We start from the raw sequence: 21,670 nt of genomic DNA on the forward strand, positions 1-21,670 counted from the left end.
TGGTATTTCTGTTATAGCAGCACTAGATGACTAAGACAGAGACCCAGACCTCAGGCACAGCCGCTACCCATCTGTCAGTGGAGGCTTGCATGTTGCTATGATGCCGAACAGACTTTAGAGCAGCTTCCAGACTTAAGACACACTAGGAAGAAAGACCTGGAGATCTACATCTGAAAACCAGCCAGTGAAAACCCTATGGATCACAACAGTCTGATCTGCAACTGATTACGGGGATGGCACAGGACTGGGCAATGTTTAGCTCCTTTGTGCATGCGGTCGCCATGACTTGGGGGCAACTCACAACTATCAAGGACATGTACTAGCTGGTATCCTTTGGTAAAGCAGGAACTTTCCCTCATCAGCTGGGAACGAACCACGATTCCTATTAAAAGGCACGGCAAATGATTATTTCCCTGTAATTAGACGTTTTTAGAGTAAGCATCTGTGCTAAGAGCCACCTTCCACAGAGCCTAGAGGAGCGGTTGAATTAATCCACCCTTCCGTGTGTTCGGGACAGGATATACCTGGCTGGGCTCCTCGCGGCGCTGCAGTTACGGGGCCGGCCACAGCGCGGCGCTGGCGTTCGACCAGAGCTGCGTCGCGGACTTGTGACGTCACGCCGCACGCCAGTGCAAAGCCGGAGCCAAACGCGCGGCGCTCAGGTGCCGTGGGGTCTTGGTCGTGGTCACCATGGTTTCACGCGTGCAACTCCCTCCCGAGATCCAGCTTGCGCAGCGTCTGGCGGGCAACGAGAAAGTGACCCGGGACCGGGCGGTGAAGAAGCTCCGGAAATACATCGTGGCCAGGACTCAGCGGGCCGCAGGTCACCACGGGGGTGGCAGGGATGGCGGTGCAGCGGTCGCTGCCGTGGCGCGGGCCGGCGGCGGCCGGGGTGGGGGATCCTTCGAGCCTCGTGGGGCCTCAAGTGGGCGGGCCGACGGGCCTGCCTTCCCACCCCGCCCGATTCCTGCCACCCACCCCGGCGAACGCTCGGCCCTGCCCGCGCTCTTCTCGTGGTGAGGCAGCCATCTGGCCTGCTTGGGATCCCCCAGCCAGCTCCTCTGTCCCTCCAGCTAATTAGGATTCCCGGCTCAGACCCCTCTTACTCTGGGAAGCCATCCCGGCTCAGACCCCCCTTACCCTGGGAAGCCATCCGGGCTCAGACCCCCCTTACCCTGGGAAGCCATCCCGGCTCAGACCTCCCTTACTCTGGGAATCCATCCCGGCTCAGACCCCCCTTACTCTGGGAAGCCATCCCCTCCTTCAGCAGACCAGACACTTCGCTGTCAACTGTTTGGGCACCCTGTGTTTTTCCCTCATAGCAGCATTTGTCGCTGTGGGTTTCTATCAGGGCTTCCAACCTGTTCTTCACGGTTAGAACCTCTGCTGAGAATTTGCATTTCTAACAAGTTCCCTGCTGAGAATTTTTATTTCCACCCCCAGATATACTGGATCAGAGTCTACATTTTAACTAGATCCCCAGGTGATTCTTATGTATAACTTTCTGGGAACCAGAACGAACCTGTTCAAAGCGCTCTTTTCTATTTCTTTAATTATTGGGTTGCTGACTGATTTTCACCCGTGCTCCATGAGGGCAGAGAATGTGGTTCCTATTCTCTGTACCAGTGGTTCTCAAAGTGTGGTCTCAGACTAGCAGCTTCAGCATCACCTGGACCTGACCCATTGCTGCGGAGTCGATTCCCACTCATAGTACGCTGTAAGACAGAGTAGACCTGCCCTGTAGGGTTTCCTAGCCTTTCATCTTTATGGAAGCAGTAGACTGCCGCATCTTTCTCCCATAGAGCAGCTAGTGGGTTTCAACTGCTGACCTTTTGGTTAGCAGCTGAGCGCTTAACCACTGCGCCAGGCTGTGTTATAGGGGCCCTAAATGTTTGTCGGGGGCAGTGGTGGTTCAGTTGTAGAATTCTCACCGTCTGTGCAGGAGACGCAGATTCTCTTCCCAGTCAGTGCCCCTCATGTGGCTGGGCCAACGGGCCTTCCTTCCCACCCCACCTAACTCCTACCACCCGCCCCGACGAACGCTCGGGCCTGCACACGCTCTTCTGGTGGTGCGGCAGCCATTTGGCATGCCTGTCAACTGTTTGGGCACCCTGTAGCCATTGAATGAATGAACTGGCATTTCTCTGGGAGAATCCCTACAGCCACAGGCTCAGCAGTTCTGAGTTAGGATTGCCTGAGCAGGGAGGGCAGGCTCTGTACTCTGGTCTAATTCACGTGGCCACATTTCTCTGGTTTTATTCCTGGAACTGAAAGGTTGGGCACGCTTAGTCTGAGTGTCGCTATTTGTGATACAGGTGGTTTCACGCATGAGGAGCTGCTGAAGGTGTGGAAAGGACTATTCTACTGCATGTGGATGCAGGACAAGCAGCTCCTGCAGGTGAGTGTGTGGGAGGTAGGAGAAGATGTCCCAGTGCAGGACTGTCAGTGAGGGGACAGATGGACGTGGGGTTGACCCCTGCTTTAATGTGGCCAAAGGTGCTGGGTGAAGTCTTATAGCTTCAGTGCTTTGTGCTTTATGGCTGGAGGGGCCTAGGGCCTTTGGTTAGAGTGGATCTGACACTTGCTTGGGACTTTGACATCCTTGCTGAGTTGAGCACCGCAGCAGCTGGAGGTAGGTGGCGCAGGTCAGGGAGTGGTGAAAACACGGGCTGTTTGTGTTTGTCAGGGTCACAGTCAATACTGGAAGCCAAAAGGCTGGAAGGCTTGTCCTCTAAGACAAGGATTTCTCTTGCTGTACTTTTTGAATCAGTGTTTTTCAAAGCATGAATTGTTACCTGTACTCCAAAGTCACCTGGGTGGCAACGGTATTGATTTAAAATGCAGATTCCTTGGCCTTAGACATTCTCAGGGGGAGGCTCTAGAATCTTCCATTTTAGCATGTACTTGAGGTGAGACTTGGCGCAGGGACACGAACAGTCAGGCCATGAGTGGTTGGTGGTGCTTTGGGGGCCCCCCTCCTGGTGATCAGGGCTGAGCTGCCAGGCTTCTTGTTGCTCCTCCTCACCGCCCGTGACGGCGAGCCTCTGCTTAGGGCACAGCATCAGTCATGAAGGCAGGGACCGCCGTGGCCTGTGGGGGAATTCTGTTCACCTTTGCTGGAGGAGGAAGTCTCTCGTAGCAAGGGGTGAAACTTGCAAAACTCAGGCTCCCTGGGCTGAGACACCCAGTGGGGAGCCTGGTCTCCGTGATGAGTGGGTGTGCGGTGAGCATGTTTGTCCCTGTCATTGTAAGAGCTCGTTTCTCCAGGGACTGAGGGATTTCTGTTGTCTCCCACCAGGAGGAACTAGGAAGGACCATTTCCCAGCTTCTCCATGCCTTTCAGACTACAGAGGCACGTGAGTATGCTCTGCCACATTTATACCCATTCATAAAGGTGGGGCCGCTGGAAATCAAAACTCCCAGATGCAGGTTTGCTGTTCTGACATCTAGTGGTCTTAGCTGAGAGCAAAGAGAAAGGTGAGGGTTAGAGCCAGCCCCCTGCAGTGCTTGGTGAGTGTGAGACACACGTATTAACTCATTGACTCCAGCGAGATTCAGCTCTCTAATCAGACATCCAACAAGTGTTAAAGGGCTGCTGTCTTAAGTTTTTAAAATAAAATGAAAAGTCAGTGTAATGTTGCTGAGCTTGTTGACTGAATTTTAGAAACCTGATAGTTGTGAAGTTCCTGCAGTTCATTTTTCTATTTGTTTTTCTAACTCTTCTGTTTTTCATCCGAATAAGATCAGCAGTTTCCAACCTTGCCTGCCTGTTGGAATCACTTGGGGAGCCTTTAAAAATACTGGGGTCCAGAGCTTGGTCCAGTCACATCAATCCCTGGGCCCGGGCATCAGCATTTTAACCCTCCCTCTGTTCTTCCAGGGGGCAGCCAGGCCGAGCAGCACCACCATCCCAGGCATTGTGGGCATTGCCTGGTGGTGCCCTGATTGTGTGGGCGGGTTTCAGTCCAGTTAGTAGGCAGAGTAGTCAGCGTTAGGGTGGGTGCCCAGGTAGGTAGAATAACTGCTCAGTTTGCAGGAGTCGCTGGGAACTGTGCTTGGGTAGTTAGCAGTTGGAGCTGTACGCCAGAATTTTTACCCACTAAGAACTTGCAGAGTGTTTTTGGTGTTCAGCAAGATACCAGGTACGAAGTGTTCGCTCAGCAACACGTGAATGATTTGGAAAGCACGGGTCCGTGCATTACTGAACCACCTGAAAGAACCTTTGCTGTTGCAGAAGCCCTGTGATGGGGGGTAGAAATGCCCTCATTGTTGTTCGGAGGGTTTTGTGCTTGCCTGGGCTTGTGAATCTAGTGGGCAGGCGCCCTGAATGTCCTGTGTTTACTTATGCGGCTCCGGCAGCACCCCCCCCCCCCCGGGTGGTCTGACCCCACTGCGGGGAGGCAGCAGTGCCAGGGGAGAAGGTGTGAGCAGCCCCTCGGTGTTGGGGCCTTGGGAGCAGAGCACCTCCTGCTTGCCACTGTCCTCACGTTGCTCTTGCTCCCTAGACAGTGAGGCAGGAGTGAGTGTGTGTTGCGCTTTGCTCCCTGAGGCCCCAAGTAGCCCCATTTCTTAGCCACAGGTGTAGCACCACTTCTCAGCACAGCACACTCTAGGACCGAGAAACCCAGGGCCTGCCCACAGTGTCCCTGGCCAGGTTTCTCGTGCTCTCAGCTCTGCATCCTGCAGCTGTTGTCTTCTGGTGTTCACTAGGCCTCTCTTCTCAGCGCAGCACCCTCTGGGACTGAGAACCCAGGGGCTGCCCACGATGTCCCTGGCCAGGCTTCTCTTGCTCTCAGCTCTGCGTCCTGTAGCGGCTGTCTCTTGGCGTTCACCAGGCCTCTCTTCTCCTAGAGCACCTGTTCCTCCAGACATTCTGGCAAACCATGAACCGCGAATGGATGGGGATCGACAGGCTGCGCCTGGACAAGTACTACATGGTAAGTCGCTGCCTGCAGCTCCTCCTCTGGCTGCCTCTGGTCTAAGTATCCTGCATCCTGTTGTTGCCCAGCAGAGCAGGGCGGGGAGGGCCCTGGGGTCTTTCTAGCAGTGGTCTGGCCCCTGAGCCCCCCACCGCCAACTTCCCACAGATGAAGGCTCCAGGGCAGCAAGGTGGCGCTGCAACGGAGTGACCCTGTAGAGATTGGGGAAGGGACAGGAGCTTGCTGGGGACACACTTGCCTGGGATCCTGTAATACTTGCCCCATCTCTGAGGGTTACCGATGGGCAGAGGATTCCTGCTTAGGTCTGAGATCTTTAAGCACCTACACAAACCTCCATTCAGAGAAGAGTTAACAATCCAGTAATTCCCCGCTGTTGAAGCTGTGCAAGCCCCTGAATGCTTAGCAGCTCAGCAAGGACATGTTACCACTGCCAGTCACCATAGCCTGCTGGTTGGTTTCTCCACGGACTGTTAAGATCATTTTGTTCTTCCAGGGAGGGGTGGTTATAATTATGTTAAATCCTATATCATTCCTATGGATTTGGGTTAGTAATTTGCCTTGTGAGGTACAGGGAGAAAAATCAGGTTTTATAGGCACAATAGTTTGCTGCTTGGCCACCTCCGCCTCCTTCCCGTTAAACTGCCATCTCGTTGTTAGGGTGGTTTACTATGGCTGGGGGCAGCTCTGGAGGCGAGGGCACACTGCTGTTGTCCCAGAGCAGGCGATCTGAGGGGACACCTGATCTGCCTGTCTGGCTCGGTGAGCAGCTCAGACCTAGGCCAGGATTACATGGACCCCTGATTGGAAAGCTCAACAAGGAAGAGTGAAGGGACTCCAGGTACCTGAGGTGGAGGAGGGTTGGCAGCCAGGCATCTGTGCTTTTTTTTTTTAAATAATTTTTATTGTGCTTTAAGTGAAAGTTTACAAATCAAGTCTCTCACATAAAAACTTATATACACCTTACTACATACTCCCAATTACTCTCCTCCCAATGAGACAGCCCGCTCCCTCCTTCCAGTCTCTCTTTTTGTGACCATTTTGCTAGCTTCTAACCCCTTCTACCCTCTCATCTCCCCTCCAGGGAGGAGATGCCAACATAGTCTCAAGTGTCCACCTGATGCAAGTAGCTTACTCCTCGTCTCTCTCGAACCCATTGTCCAGTACAATCCATGTCTGAAGAGTTGGCTTTGGGAATGGTTCCTGTCCTGGGCCAACAGAAGGTTTGGGGACCATGACTGCTGGGGTCTTTCTAGTCTCAGTCAGACCATTAAGTCTGGTCTTTTTATGAGAATTTGGGGTCTGCATCCCACTGCTCTCCTGCTCCCTCAGGGGTTCTCTGTTGTGTTCCCTGTCAGGGCAGTCATCAGTTGTGGCCAGGCACCATCTAATTCTTCTGGTCTCAGGCTGATGTAGTCTCTGGTTTATGTGGCCCTTTCTGTCCCTTGGGATCTTAATTACCTTGTGTCCTTGGTGTTCTTCATTCTCCTTTGATCCAGGTGGGTTGAGACTCATTGATGCATCTTAAGATGGCCACTTGCTAGCGTTTAAGACCCAACACGCCACTCTTCAAAGTGGGATGCAGAATGTTTTCTTAATAGATTTTTTTTTGCCAACTGACTTAGATGTCCCCTGAAACCATGGTCCCCAAACCCCTCCCTCTGCTTCGCTGACCTGTGAAGCATTCAGTTTATTCAAGAAACTTCTTTGCTTTTGGGTTAGCCCAGTTGTGCTGACCTCCCCTGTATTGAGTGTTGTCCTTCCCTTTACCTAAAGTAGTTCTTATCTACTATCTAATTAATTAGTAAATACCCCTCTCCCATCCTCCTTCTCTCCCCCCTTTCGTAACCACAAAAGAGTGTGTTCTTCTCAGTTTAAACTATTTCTCAAGATCTTATAATAGTGGTCTTATATTTGTCCTTTTGCAACTGACAAATTTCACTCAGCATAATGCCTTCCAGATTCCTCCATGTGATGAAATGTTTCACAGATTCCTCACTGTTCTTTATTGGTGTAGTATTTCGTTGTGTGAATATACCATAATTTATTTATCCATCCTTTGATGGGCACCTTGGTTGCTTCTATCTTTTGCTATTGTAAACAGTGCTGCAATAAACATGGGTGTGCATATATCTGTTCATGTAAAGGCTCTTATTTCTCTAGTATCCTAGAGAAATTCCAAGGAGTGGGATTGCTGGATCGTACGGTAGTTCTATTTCTAGCTTTTTAAGGAAGCGCCAAGTTGATTTCCAAAGTGGTTGCACCATTTTACATTCCCGCCAGCAGTGTAGAAGTGTTCCAGTCTCTCCACAGCCTCTCCAACATTTATTATTTTGTGTTTTTTGGATTAATGCCGGCCATGTTGGAGTGAGATGGAATCTCATTGTAGTTTTAATTTGCATTTCTCTAATGGCCAGTGATCGAGAGCGTTTCTTCATGTATCCGTTAGCTGCCTGAATGTCTTTAATGAAGTGCCTGTTCATATCCTTTGCCCATTTTTTAATTGGGTTGTTTGTCTTTTTGTAGTTGAGTTTTAGCAGAATCGTAGATTTTTGAGATTGGGTGCTGGTCGGAGATGTCGTAGCTGAAAATTTTTTCCCAATCTGTAGGTGGTCTTTTTACTCTTTTGGTGAAGTCTTTAGATGAACATAGGTGTTTGATTTTTAGGAGCTCCCAGTTATCTGGTTTTTCTTAGGCATTTTTAGTAATGTTTTGTATTCTGTTTATGCCTTGTATTAGGGCTCTTAACGTTGTCCCTATTTTTTCTTCCATGATCTTTATTGTTTTAGACTTTACATTTAGGTCTTTGATCCATTTGGAGTTAGTTTTTGTGCATGGTGTGAGGTATGGGTCCTGTTTCATTTTTTTGCAGATGGATATCCAGTTATGCCAGCACCATTTGTGAAAAAGACTATCTTTTCCCCAATTAACTGACACTGGACCTTTGTCAACTATCAGCTGCTCATATATGGATGGATTTATATCTGGACTCTCAATTCTGTTCCATTGGTCTATGTGCCTGTTGTACCAGTACCAGGCTGTTTTGACTATTGTGGCTGTATAATAGGTTCTAAGATCAGGTAGAGTGAGGCCTCCCACTTTCTTCTTCTTTTTCAGTAATGCTTTGCTTATCCAGGGCTTCTATCTCTTCCATATGAAGTTGGTGATTTGTTTCTCCATTACATTAAAAAATGTAGTTGGAATTTGGATCGGAAGTGCATTGTAGAATAGACATTTTTACAATGTTAAGTCTTCCTATCCATGAGCAAGGTATGTTTTTCTACTTATGTAGGTCCCTTTTGGTTTCTTGCAGTAGTACCTTGTAGTTTTCTTTGTATAGGTCTTTTACATCTTTGGTAAGATTTATTCCTAAGTATTTTATCTTCTTGGGGGCTACTGTAAATGGCCTTGATTTGGTGATTTCCTCTTCGATGTTCTTTTTGTTGGTGTAGAGGAATCCAACTGATTTTTGTGTGTTTATCTTATAACCTGGTACTCTGCTGAACTCTTCTATTAGTTTCAGTAGTTTTCTTGAGGATTCCTTGGGGTTTTCAGTGTATAACATCATGTCATCTGAAAATAGAGACAATTTTACTTCTTTTTTGTCAGCCTGGATGCCCTTTATTTCTTTATCTAGCCTAATTGCTCTGGCTAGGACCTCCAGCACAGTGTTGAATAAGAGTGGTGATAAAGGGCATCCTTGTCTGGTTCCCGATCTCAGTGGGAAATGCTTTCAGGCTCTCTCCATTTAGGGTGATGTTGGCTGTTGGCTTTGTATAAATGCCCTTTATTATGTTGAGGAATTTTCCATCTACTCCTATTTTGCTGAGAGTTTTTATCATGAATGGGTGTTGGACTTTGTCAAATGCCTTTTCTGCATCAATTGATAAGATCATGTGGTTTTTGTCTTTTGTTTTATTTATGTGGTGAATTACATTAATTGTTTTTCTGATATTGAGCCAACCTTGCATACCTGGTATAAATCCCACTTGGTCATGGTGGATTATTGTTTTTGATATGTTGTAGAATTCTATTGGCTAGAATTTTATTGAGAATTTTTGAATCTATGTTCATGAGGGGTATAGGCCTGTAATTTTCTTGTTTTGTGGTATCTTTACCTGGTTGTGGTATCAGGGATATGGTGGCTTCATAGAATGAGTTTGGGAGTATTCCATCCTTTTCTATGCTCTGAAATACTTTTAGTAGTAGTGGTGTGAACTCTTCTCTGAAAGTTTGGTAGAACTCTGCGGTGAAGCTGTCCGGACCAGGGCTTTTTTTTGTTGGGAGTTTTTTGATTACCTTTTCAATTTCTTCTTTTCTTATGGGTCTATTTAGTTGTTCTACTTCTGTTTGTGTTAGTTTAGGTAGGTGTGGTGTGTTTCTAGGAATTCATCCATTTCTTCTAGGTTTTCAAATTTGTCAGAGTACAATTTTTTGTAATAATCTGTATGATTCTTTTAATTTCAGTTGGATCTGTTGTGATGTGGCCCATCTCATTTCTTATTCAGGTTATTTGTTTCCTTTCCTGCATTTCTTTAGTCAGTCTGGCCAATGGTTTATCAATTTTGTTAATTTTTTCAAAGAACCAGCTTTTGACTTTGTTAATTCTTTCAATTGTTATTCTGTTCTCTTAATTCATTTAATTCTCTAATTTTTAGTATTTGTTTTCTTCTGGTGCCTGATGGATTCTTTTCTTGCTCTCTTTCTATTTGTTCAAGTTATAGGGACAGTTCTCTGATTTTGGCTCTTTCTTCTTTATGTATTGTGTGCATTTATCGACATAAATTGACCTCTGAGTACTACTTTCGCTGTGTCCCAAAGGTTTTGATAGGAAGTGTTTTCAGTCTCGTTGCATTCTATGAATTTCTGTATTCCCGCCTTAATGTCTTCTATAACCCAGTCTTTTTTGAGCAGAGTATTGTTCAGTTTTTAAGTATTTGATTTCTTTTCCCTGGCGTCTGTGCTTTTACAGAATTCAGATTTATACAATGAAAGAGTCCACAGGCAAAGTCAGCACTCTCTTTACCTGAGGTGTAACTGCCGGTCCTTTTTATGCAACGAATTCTATTGATTTTAAGTTCACTTGTCCCCCTTGTGTGACCACATCTTGTGGATCCTCTCAGGGCCACAAGTGTCCCCAGGAGCAGTGTCCGGGCAGGCCAAGCAGGCCCTGTGACCAAAGGCTCTTGGAAACAGTGTGTCCTGTGCTGCTTTTATCCTGACTTGGATTCCTTTGCAGAATGTTTTACTATCTAAAGGCAGGAAAACCACCTGGAAAATACTTTGAACCATTTTAAAGGGGATGTGGAATTGTGGGGCTGTTGTGACTTTCTTGCAGGAGCTTGGTTTGAGTTCTGAGGGTTGGGGGAGAGCCTTTACTGCACAGGGGCCAGAGAGACGGTAAACTGGGCTCTCCCTGTTGGGGAGGAGGCCTCAAGAAGCCACCGTGATGATCAGATCTGGCTGTGCCAAGGGCTCTGCCTTTCATGAGGTGGCCCATGCTCCCTCCCTGTCCTCACCTCTGAGGAGGGGCTGTGTAGTCCGAGCTGGGCTTTGCGATGCTGCGATTCATCCACTGTGGGTTTGACTTCCCACTGCTTCTGGAAAGCTGGGCACCTCAGCCCAGGGGGAGCGGTGCATTTTCCAGGCCCAGGCTTGGCACTGTGTCTGACAGCATCAGTCCAGTCAGCGCTCTGGGGGCCTGCTGTGTGTTCAGGGCTCCCCTCGTACATAAAGGGGCGCAGGGTGAGGCCTGGATTGGGCTACTGCTAACGAGACTCTCCTTTTGTGCCGTAGCTCATGCGGATGGTCCTGAATGAGTCCTTGAAGGCCCTGCAGATGCGTGGCTGGGAGGAAAGGTCAGTGCACACGTGGCAAAGGGACGAGGCTGGTTTTCATGGTGTGGCCACATACCCTCTCTGCCATTTACCTGGGAGATGGGAGTCAGGGTTTCTCTTCTAACTATTTGTTGTGAGGAGATGGTAGCCTTACACTAAAGGAGGACCATGATGGTGCTTAAAATGAAGGCGTTTTTAAATTATAGGTCATTCATGTGTTCATGGAAAGATGCCATTCGTTCAACCTTGATAAATTCTTACTGTGAACTGGAATTTGAGTCCTTTGCTTAAGAAGGATGAAAAGCTAGGTGGCTTTTTTTTTTTTTTTTTTTTAATAAAAACCTGATGTGTTCAGCAATTAATGGTAATTACTCCAGGCATAGAAACATTGACATCGTCCCACATCTCCCTTTTGACATCAGCATTGTGGTGGGTGCTCAGTCCACTAGGCTGGGAGCCAGCCTTCGGTTTCTGTCTCAGTGCAGGCTTCGCAGATGCTGAGCAGTAGGGAGGCATCAGGTCCTGCAGGTGCGGCAGGCTCTGCCCACTGCCTGGACTTAGCAGCTCCTGGTCCCCGCCCCCAGTAGAGACCCAAGGACAGAGCTGGGGGTGGGTAGGGGCAGTCCTTTGCTTGGACTTAGCAGCTCCTGTTCCCAGCCCCCACTGGAGACCCAAGGACAGAGCTGGGGGTGGGTGGGGGCATTCCTCTGCCTGGACTTAGCTCCTGGTCCCAGCCCCCACTGGAGACCCAAGGTCAGAGCTGGAGGCGGGTAGGGGCATTCCTCTGCCTGGACTTAGCAGCTCCTGGTCCCAGCCCCTGCTGGAGACCCAGGGACAGAGCTGGGGGCAGGAAGGGGGTCCTCTAGCTAGACCTGCCTCTCTGGATGGCCCACGGCATTTGCATCTAACAGATCAGGCAGTGGACTTCCAAACCTGCTGAAGGCAGTCTGAGTTCCACCCCACAAAGTGGATGTCTGAGTATTTAACATTTAAAAAATTTTAAAGTTAACCTTAAAATGTAGTTTAATTTTTTTTAATAATTTTTTCTTTGTTGTTGAGACGATACTTAACAGAACGTACACCAATTCAACAGGTTGTACGTGTACAATTCAGTGACAGTGATTACATCCTTTGAGCTGTGCAACCATTCTCACCCTCCTTTTCTGAGTTATTCCTCCCCCATTAACATAAACTCACGGCCCCTAAGTTTCCTGTCTAATCTTTCGAGTTGCTTTGGCAATTTGATCTCGCATCAATAATTCTGAAAAGGACATAGTGCTCACAGCAGACATTCTTTACTAGTTTACTTAGGCTAAGCTATCGTTTGGTTTTAAGAAGACTTCAGGGGATATTTTTGGTTTAAGGCTTAAAGATTATCTCAGGACAGTTGTTTTGGGGGTTCATGCAGCTTCCATGGCTCCAGAAAGTCTGGAGTCTGTGAAATGTAGTTTAGTTTTTAAATTTTTACTTAGTTTTTTTCTAACTGTGAGAGTGATGTATGCTCAGTATAAAAAACTCGGAAAACATTTATAAAAATGAGAAAGTAATTTGACCAGTAGAGATAACCACTTCTAACAGAATGTTGTCTCACGTACCAGCACTCCTGCATCTGTGTCCTTCCCGTGTGTGTACAGAGAGGGCGTCGTATTAAATGTGATGTCCTGGAGTCTGCCCTTTTATCTTCCCGATGACACTTCAGAAACAGCCCCGCTCTGTCCTGATATATGATGGTTTCTTTTGGCGGAGGGAGAGGTCTTGGCTTAGAAAGAACGTATTTTGCATTGATTAGAAATTAAATGAAAAAGTATACATTAAAGGGTCTTCTCGCCCTGAGTATATGAATACTAGAACTCTAGTACCCAGATGTCAAAATAGCTACCAGACTAGAGAGTAAAGTTTACGGCCCAAGCTTTTGTAGACATTTTTTAATCTTCTGAGTAGCAAAGTTAATACATTTCTTTCCTCTGGCTCACCTTTTTTCTCCCCCTCACAAAAAAGAATTAGCAGAAGTTGGGACTGTAGCTACCTGAATTTTAGTGCTTCACGTCATGGTTCTATGCACTGAGTAATTATGGCCGATTTTACATTTCACTCTGAAGACAAAAATGCCTCAAGTGGCTGCTAGTGATTGTCATCCTTAAATTCCCAGGGATGACTGAGGCCAGGTGGCTCTCGCTCAGCACTGGGCTCAGTGTGGAGGCTTAGCCAGTGGGGATCCAGCGACTTAAATGGAATTAAGTGTTAAAGCGACTGTTTTTAGCTTTTTGTTTTGTTTTGGTGAATTGTTGCCGAAGTAATCACATCCTCATTGGTAACAGTGATTCAGTGCAAAGATCATCTGGGGGAAACGGGTGCACCCTCTCTCCGCTGCCCTGGGGTGACCAGTGCTGACAGTGGGACCCACCCTTCTCATGCGGGTGCGCACACACACGCACAAGGTAACAGTGATTCAGTGCAAAGATCATCTGGGGGAAACGGGTGCACCCTCTCTCCGCTGCCCTGGGGTGACCAGTGCTGACAGTGGGACCCACCCTTAGAGCTTTCTCTCCCTTCTCATGCGGGTGCGCACACACACGCACGAGGGGTTTGTTGTGTATGTTGTTTTTTTCAAGTGGCAGTCAGGTTGACGCTAGCCCTTGGGGCAGGCCCCCAGCATCTAGGTGCCTTCCCCTGGCTCTTGCACCTGCTCTGGTTTCCTGCTAGCACCACGTTTCCTTCACGGCACAGACGATCCCCACACCGTGCTGTGCCCCACATCCTCTAGGGAACTTCTTAAAGAAAACACATGTGTAAGTTCAGGATGTAGGGGTCCGTATTATCCCCAACACCCCGGGCTTTCAGAGCCATCTGGGCCGTTCCGCGCTGGCCTTTAGCCCTCTTGTCGGATTGCCATTTGCCGTTTCTCTCCTCAGTCAGTGCGAGCAGCTGCTGAAACTGCTGATGACCGAGATCCTGCACCCAGAGAGCCAGGCCCCCCATGGGGTGAAGAGCCACTTCACTGAGATATTCCTGGAGGAGCTGGGCAAAGTGGGCGCAAAGGAGGTGAGGGGGCTGGGGCTGGGGCCTAGCCAGGTGGTGGGCCAGGTGGCAACTGGCTTGTTGTCACCTGGTGTTAACTCAGGGAGGCAGGGCTTGGGCTGGGCTCAGGTAGTAGGTTCATCAGCTGATGTGAACTCAGGGAACCTGGAGGCTCATCACCTGGTGTTAATTTACGGTGGGGCCAGGGCCAGGCTCATCACCTGGTGTTAATTTACGGTGGGCCTGGGTCAGACCCATTACCTGGTGTTAATTTACGGTGGGGCTAGGGCCAGGCTCATCACCTGGTGTTAATTTACGGTGGGCCTGGGTCAGACCCATCACCTGGTGTTAATTTACGGTGGGCCTGGGTCAGACCCATCACCTGGTGTTAATTTACGGTGGGCCTGGGTCAGACCCATCACCTGGTGTTAATTTACGGTGGGCCTGGGTCAGACCCATCACCTGGTGTTAATTCACGGTGGGCCTGGGTCAGACCCATCACCTGGTGTTAATTCACGGTGGGCCTGGGTCAGACCCATCGCCTGGTGTTAATTCACGGTGGGGCTGGGTCAGGCTCATCACCTGGGGTTCAGCAACAGGAACGGAGCTTGCCTTTCCTCTCCCTGCAGCTTACCGCAGACCAGAACCTCAAGTTCATCGAACCCTTCTGCAGAATTGCTGCCAGGACCCAGGAGTAGGTAGCCAGTGGCTCTGTCAGCCTGACCCTTCTTTTTCACCAAGTTCTTCAGGGTGCCCACCTTCCAGAGCTCCTGTCGTCTTAGGGAGAAGATGAGCTGTGTTGGCTGTACCAGTGATGGAATTACCTAGAGAGGCTGCTGGGCCGTGGGGAGGGAGAAGGGGGACCAAATGAGCCTGATTCTTCGGTCTGAGACTCATTCTCACCTGCCTGCTTTTTCGCCCTTCCTGCCCCTTAGCCCCCGGGATTTACATAACATAGCTCGTGGGATCTTTGAGACCATCGTGGAACAGGCCCCGTTCGCCATCGAAGATCTGATGAATGAGCTGGGTGAGCAGGAAGAGGGAGAGGAGGAGGAGATGTCGGAAGAAGGGGACTTGTCGGAGGACGGCGACGTAGAGGAGACGGAGCAGGAGGGTGAACCAGAGATGCCAGCTACAAAACCAGCTGAGATGCGGCGGAAAGGTGGGGCTCCACGTGTCAGGGTATGACCGTGTCTGGTCCCCTACCACCCACCCCAGTGCCTGTCTTGGCTGAGCCAGTGTCAGGCAGTTCACTGCAGTCACCTCTTATCTGGTCCCCCTGTCTGCAGGGATCCCCCACTCCTCAGCCCCTCTCTGTGGGGACCCACCCCTCCCTTCTCAGCCCCTCTCTGCAGGAACCCACCCCTCCCTGTCTCATCCCCTCTCTGCAGGGACCCACCCCTCCATCTCATCCCCTTTCTGCAGGGATCCCCCACTCCTCAGCCCCTCTCTCTGGGCACCCACCCCTCCCTTCTCAGCCCCTCTCTGCAGGAACCCACCCCTCCCTGTCTCATCCCCTCTCTCCAAGGACCCACCCCTCCCTTCTCAGCCCTTCTCTGCAGGGACCCACCCCTCCGTCTCATCCCCTCTCTCCAAGGACCCACCCCTCCCTTCTCAGCCCTTCTCTGCAGGGACCCACCCCTCCCTTCTCAGCCCCTCTCAGCAGGAACCCACCCCTCCCTGTCTCAGCCCCTCTCTCTGGGCACCCACCCCTCCCTTCTCAGCCCCTCTCTGCAGGAACCCGCCCCTCCCTGTCTCATCCCCTCTCTGCAGGGACCCACCCCTCCGTCTCATCCCCTCTCTCCAAGGACCCACCCCTCTCTTCTCAGCCCTTCTCTGCAGGGACCCACCCCTCCCTTCTCAGCCCACTCTGCAGGGACTCACCCCTCCCTATCTCATCCCCTCTCTGTGGGGACTCACCCCTCCCTTCTCAGCCCTTCTCTGCAGGGACCCACCCCTCCCTTCTTAGCCCACTCTGCAGGGACTCACCCCTCCCTATCTCATCCCCTCTCTGCAGGGACCCACCCCTCCCCTTCACAGCCCCTCTCTGCAGGGACCCACCCCTGCCTTCTCAGCCCCTCTTTGCGGGGACCCACCCCTCCCTTCTCAGCCCCTCTCTGCTGGGACCCACCCTTCCCCTTCTCAGCCCCTCTCTACAGAGACCCACCTCTTGCCGCACTGGTCTCCTCTTTCTCACTGGCTTGTTCATTGTGGCCCTTGTTCCTTGCTATCTTTTTCTGGGTGGATTCTTTTTTTTTTTTTAATTTTTGTTGTGCCTAAGTGAAAGTTTACAAATCAAGTCAGTGTCTCATACAAAAATTTATATACACCTTGCTATATACTCCTAATTGCTCTCACCCTGAGACAGCGCACCCCTTCCCTCCACTCCCCGTTTTTGTGTCCATTTGGCCAGCTTCTGACCCCCTCTGCCCTCTCATCTCCCCTCCAGGCAGGAGATGCCAACATAGTCTCATGTGTTTACTTGATCCAAGAAGCTCATTCTTCACCAGTATCATTTTCTATCCCATAGTCCAGTCCAATCCCTGTCTGAAGAGTTGATTTTGGGAATGGTTCCTGTCCTGGGCCAACAGAAGGTCTGGGGGCCTTGACCACTGGGGTCCTTCTAGTCTCAGTCTGACCATTAAGTCTGGTCTTTTTAACGAGAATTTGGGATCTGTGTCCCACTGCTCTCCTGCTCCCTCAGGGGTTCTCTGTTGTGTTCCCTGTCAGGGCAGTCATCAGTTGTAGCTGGGCAGCATCTAGTTCTTCTGGTCTCAGGCTGATGTAGTCTCTGGTTTATGTGGCCCTTTCTGGCCCTTGTGTCTTTGGTGTTCTTCATTCTCCTTTGCTCCAGGTGGGTTGAGACACATTGATGCATCTTAGATGGCTGCTTGCTAGCATCTAAGCCCTGGGTGGATTCTTGAGAGCCTTGTCCCCCCAGGCCTGATCCAGGCCCACCCCTTGGCTGCACGTGGCTGCCCCCCTCCCTCCTGGGTGTGTCACACTCACTTCTGACCCATCCTTTACTCTGGGGCCCGATTGGTCCCACCTCTCTGGGATCTCCCCTCATCCTCCTGGATCATGCCTTCATCCTCCTGGATCATGGTGCGCCAGAGGCTATTGGTACCACCTTGGGATTTTTTTTTTTTTTTTTTTGGGATGTGGTTCCTCCCCAGCTGTCCGTGCCACCTGGCATTCTGCCTGCACTCTGATGAGGCCGTGAGTCCTAGCTCACAGGTGCTTGTGTTGGCACCCCCACCCCTGGGTGCCAGCCTGGGCCCACACATGCTGGGTGTGGCTCTTGGAGTTCATGGGGTCTCTTTTGTTCCAGCCTCCATCCATAGGCCTGAACCTGAGGCAGGAGAGGAGCTGGCAGAGGACGACAGGGATAGCGCTGGTGCCATGCTGCAGGTGGGTGGGCTGAGGCCTGGGCCTCCGACCTCCTGCCCCTCTGGGGGCTGGGGCAGGGAGGCAGCCTCAGAGGACGGGGACAGCAGTGTCTGACTCAGAGACGCTGACCTGAACAACAGGCTTACTTTGGAGGGGACGGGTGTCCCAAGCCCCTGTAGTGTGCAGGAGCACACAGAGTCACTGAGAGCAGGGCTAGGTGCTGGGGCAGGAGCCTCAGCAGACAGACCTACTTCCCAGGCCAGCATCACCGCTCAACAGCCCTTTGCCTCAGGCACACCCACTCACATTGGCTCCTTACATCTCACCCTCCTCCTTTGGGCGTGGGACGAGGTGAGGAGGTGGGTCTCAGGGAGCGGGTCCACGGCTTTAGGCAAACAGGGACGTGGGTGGGTCCATCCGGCAGCTTGCAGTTCCCACTCTCTGTCCTCTGATGTTTGGTTCCTGCAGGCTGTCAGTATCTGTGTAACAGAAAATATACGTTGGGTTTCTAAGACTTGATACCAAAAAGCTGTCCAGTAGCTTATTGATGGTTTTAAATAATTGATATTTGTTTTTACTTGTTTGGATATGGCTCTGGGTAATCTAGGCTCACAGGTAAGGCTGCCTTTTTGGCCCTTGTTGTGTTTCTTTTGGGCAGCGCTCCCAGATCGTGCCTGGTGTCTGGTCTCCAGTGGATAGATGGCCAGTACGTGCTGGGGGGATGAGATAATACTGGTTCGATGTGCTCTAGTGAGGTGGTGGCCCATCAGCATGGGGTCCAGGTGCTTTCTGGGTGGCCCAGTGTCACAGTGAAAGGTGGCTAACTAGGGGCCTGTGTGATCTTTCTCCTTTGCAACAGTTTGACTATGAGGCGGTTGCTAACAGACTCTTCAAAATGGCCAGTCAGCAGAATACCCCTTCCCAGAACAGAAAGCGTCTCTACAAAGTGGTCCGGAAGTAAGTATTTTCCAGAAGGCGTTGGCACTGCCCTCCCAGCCCTTTAATCGCCTCCGTGTGGTTTGCTGGCAGTGCCTTTGTGTTGCCCGAAGCGAAGGCGAACAGGGCTCCTCTCGGCAGTGCCCCACCTTGGAGCTCAGACAAGCCGCTGGGAGTGGCCCCTGGAGTCCCATCACTGCCTTCGGGGGTGCAGCTCCCATCCCCTGCAGACTTCCTGGCTCTGCTGACTGACGCCTTCTCTTTTCTTCCAGGCTGCAGGACCTTGCTGCAGGTGAGGGCTGGGCTGTGCATGCAGGCGGCTGCCTCCGGCAGGAGGAGTTTTGTTCTCAGGGAGTGGAGGGTCCTGTGTGTTAGCTCTCCAGCACAGATACTCTTCTGTCTGTGACGAGGCCCGGTGGTGCTGACCAAGGGTTCTGTGCCCCTGTGGTGCTAACTATAGCTCAGCAGCTCTCAGACAAGCTGAGGCTGGCGCCATGGGCAGGGTGGGCCCTGGCAGCCTTCAAGAGGGCAACCCTGACACAGTGAGACTCTGCAGGCCCTGTAGGTTCTTTTTAAGAGGAGTGTGTGAGTGGGAGCTGGTGTCCCTGGGTGGTGGGGCTCGTTGGACTCTGGATTCTTCTCAAGGACAGCTTCCCAGGAGGTTTATGGTCGAAGACCTAAGCATTTCTCCTGACACTTTATTACAGCATTTTTCAAACATACGGCAAAGTTGAAGAGAATTTTGCAGGGAATGCCCATATGCCCCCCACCTAGATCCACTGTTAGTGTCTTACTGTCCTTGTTTATTGCATGTCTGTCCATCAATCCCTAGTCCGTCTGCTTATTCTGATGCAGTTCAGTCAGTTGCAGACATCAGCGTGCATTTTGTGGCCCGAGGCCCAGCGTGTCCGGGGAAAGCTTATGTGCACGGGCTCATGTGCAGGCTCACTGAGTTTTGAGCAGCGTGTGCACACCCGTAACCCCAGCCCGCTGGCACTGAGAACGTGTCTGTCGTCCACTGCGCACGGGCCCCTTCCCGGCCAAGGTCTATGAGGTGTGCTGAGTGCCCCGGAACGGACTTTGCCAAGGTCACAGGGCTCCTGCAGGTAGTGCCTTCTGAGCTGGCTGATGCCAGGTGTGGGGCGTCAGAATCGTTCTGGGTGCTAGAAGAGGGCTTCTTCTCCCGGGAAGTGTGGGGAGGGGGCTTGCCTGGTGCCGCTGGGAGCAGTGAGGCAGAGACATCAACGCCCTCCCTCAGGGCACCTTCGTGACCTGCCTCCATTCCCCAGGCATCTTCCCTGAGGATGACGTCCCCGAGAAAGTCTACGCCTACCGGCATGAAGGGAGGCTGGCAAGGAAGATGAAGAAGCGTTTGCTCAAATCCCAGTTGCAAGACAAGAAAGGGAGGACCCGAGGTATTGGTGACAGGCGTGAGGTGTGGGTTTCATGTGACCCTGTCTCCCCGAGGCCTTCCCCACCACCCTGGCTGTCCTGTATGCACTCTGTCCTCGTCCCCTAAGCTGGGGCCCTAGGCTGTGTCCTGCAGCTGCACAGCCTCAGTGGGCCTCTCCACAGCTCCTGCTGTCTGCTGATTCTGTCCTGTCCAGTCTACTGTGCTTGTTGCCGGTCGGTAGCCTCTTCCTGGCCCTGTGGTCTCCTGATTTTAGCCCCACCCACATGTTCCCTGTCCTCTTCACTACCCTTAGACCCTTTGGCTATCCTCATTGTCTCCTTGGCCATGTGAGTGGTTAAGAGTGGACCCCTCACTTGGCTTCAGTATGCTGTGTCAGCCAGGCCGGTGCCCATCGCAGACCCTGTGGGACACAGGCCGCTGCAGTGGGCCTAGGCTGTGCCCACAAGTAACAGGAGGGTGGTGGCGGCACCTGTGGTTGGTTTGGGTGCGGAGATGTCAGGCGGGCTCAGTCATGTGGGGCCTCCCTCTGAAGGTTCTGGATTCATCCCCTCTCCGGCTGGGACTGCCTCCCCCATGGAGGCTGTATGGCTTCACACCTGGCCAGCCCTTGTGCTTTTGGCCTGCTTGTGCACTGGTGCCATGGGAGCCTCCCCCAAGGCTGTCCGCATTCTCCGTGTGCAGCTGCTGGGTTAGAGTGCTCGCCTTGGCTTTTCGGGCCAGACCTCTGACTGGAGGCATCTTAACGTGTGCTGGAACTAGGCGCTCACACCTTGTGCCTTACTCTTCTCTCCACCTGGCCACCTGGTAGACTTTCTGAAGGCCTGTCTTCCCCAGTGCCTCCGCTGTGTGTGGAGCCATTATTGATTTTGTGCCTGCCTGATGGCTTGTGGGACTTGCTCTCCACCCTGGGACTGCAGTGGCAATTTTGCTGGTGGTCGTGGCTTTGGCGAGTCTCCATGTTTCCTGAAGCTGTGCCCGCCCTAGGGTGGCGAGTGCGTTTTCTGTCCTCCGAGTGTCCCACGCTGACACCTTCACTTGCAGAACTGAAGTGAAGCGTGCCCACGTGCTCACAACCACATGCCCTCCTGTTTCAATAGGGAAGGGTGGAACAGAGAAGCTGAGTCCAGTGTTGAGCTCCAGAGCTGAGAGGAGGAAGAGGAAGGGCAGGAGGCCTGGCCCTGACGTGCATCCTGAGGGGGCTGCACCCCGAGAGCAGAGCAGGGGCCGTGGCAGGCGAGGGGCTCGCGGCAGCAGGCACCGGAAGTCTGGTGTCAGAGCCAAGGTGGCTGTCGGGGCTGAGTTCCAGGAACCAAAGAAGAAAAAGAAACGGATCCAGGACAGACAGGAGGTGGCGTAGCCAAGCAGACTGAGTACCAGATGGCGCCTTAACTTACCATGGGGAGAGGAAGGGTCAGGACAGAGAAGGGATTGCACGCTCATGGACGGCCCGTGTCCTGGAAAACCATTTCTTCCCTGATACAGCAGGGCCGCGGCTGTGATGGCCTCAGCTCAGGAGCTCCAGCTCCCCAGACGTGACAGTCCCTGCCAGCCATCAGTCCCACGGGAGGGAATCGATTGCGTGCCTGTGGGGTATCCATGAAATAAAATGACGTGTAGTTCTAACAGAAGTATTGTTTCTGGTGTGCTTATGTAGAAAGATATCTGGTAGGATGAAATGACAGATGAAGGTTTCTGAACAGTGTTTATATGAATTTCTGTGGGGAAAAGGATGTGCTTGTATGTGTTGGAAAGAAATCTGGGTAAAGAGACTCCACAGTGTTAACGGGTTGTCTGGCAGGGGCATGCTTATTTTCTGCTTTGTGAACTTGGATTCATATTTTTATAGTGAATTTACTTTTGAAATAAAAAACAATTATTTCCCTCCGAGTTTTTGGATGAAACTCACCTGTTGCTTGTAGTTAGTCGGCCTCCTTGGCCCCGCCCTTTCTCTTCCCCCTTGTCCCTATTGGGCAGTGTCTTAGTTCTCTAATGCTGCTGTAACAGAAATACCACGAGTGGATGGCTTTAATAAAGAGAAGTTTATTCTCTCACAGTCTAGGAGGCTAGAAGTCTGAATTCAGGGTGCCAGCTCCAGGGGAGGGCTTTCTCTCTCGGCTCTGGGAGAAGGTCCTTGTCAT

At 51.3% G+C, this 21,670-nt stretch overlaps 1 protein-coding gene across 1 annotated transcript; it reads left to right on the forward strand.

The window, feature by feature from the left end:
* The first annotated feature begins 607 nt into the window (after window positions 1-607).
* RRP1 (ribosomal RNA processing 1) lies at window positions 608-21,160 on the forward strand. Its single transcript, XM_010598676.3, has 13 exons — window positions 608-823; window positions 2,316-2,398; window positions 3,299-3,356; window positions 4,852-4,937; window positions 10,734-10,795; window positions 13,687-13,816; window positions 14,422-14,486; window positions 14,728-14,954; window positions 17,124-17,203; window positions 18,042-18,139; window positions 18,391-18,410; window positions 19,408-19,533; window positions 20,630-21,160. Exons 1-13 carry the CDS (start codon window positions 691-693, stop codon window positions 20,887-20,889), a joined length of 1,428 nt encoding a protein of 475 aa, XP_010596978.1. The 5' UTR covers window positions 608-690; the 3' UTR covers window positions 20,890-21,160.
* The last annotated feature ends 510 nt before the right edge of the window (window positions 21,161-21,670 follow it).

The sequence above is a fragment of the Loxodonta africana genome, chromosome 2 (genome assembly GCF_030014295.1).
Source record: "Loxodonta africana isolate mLoxAfr1 chromosome 2, mLoxAfr1.hap2, whole genome shotgun sequence".
Classification (NCBI taxonomy): domain Eukaryota; kingdom Metazoa; phylum Chordata; class Mammalia; order Proboscidea; family Elephantidae; genus Loxodonta; species Loxodonta africana.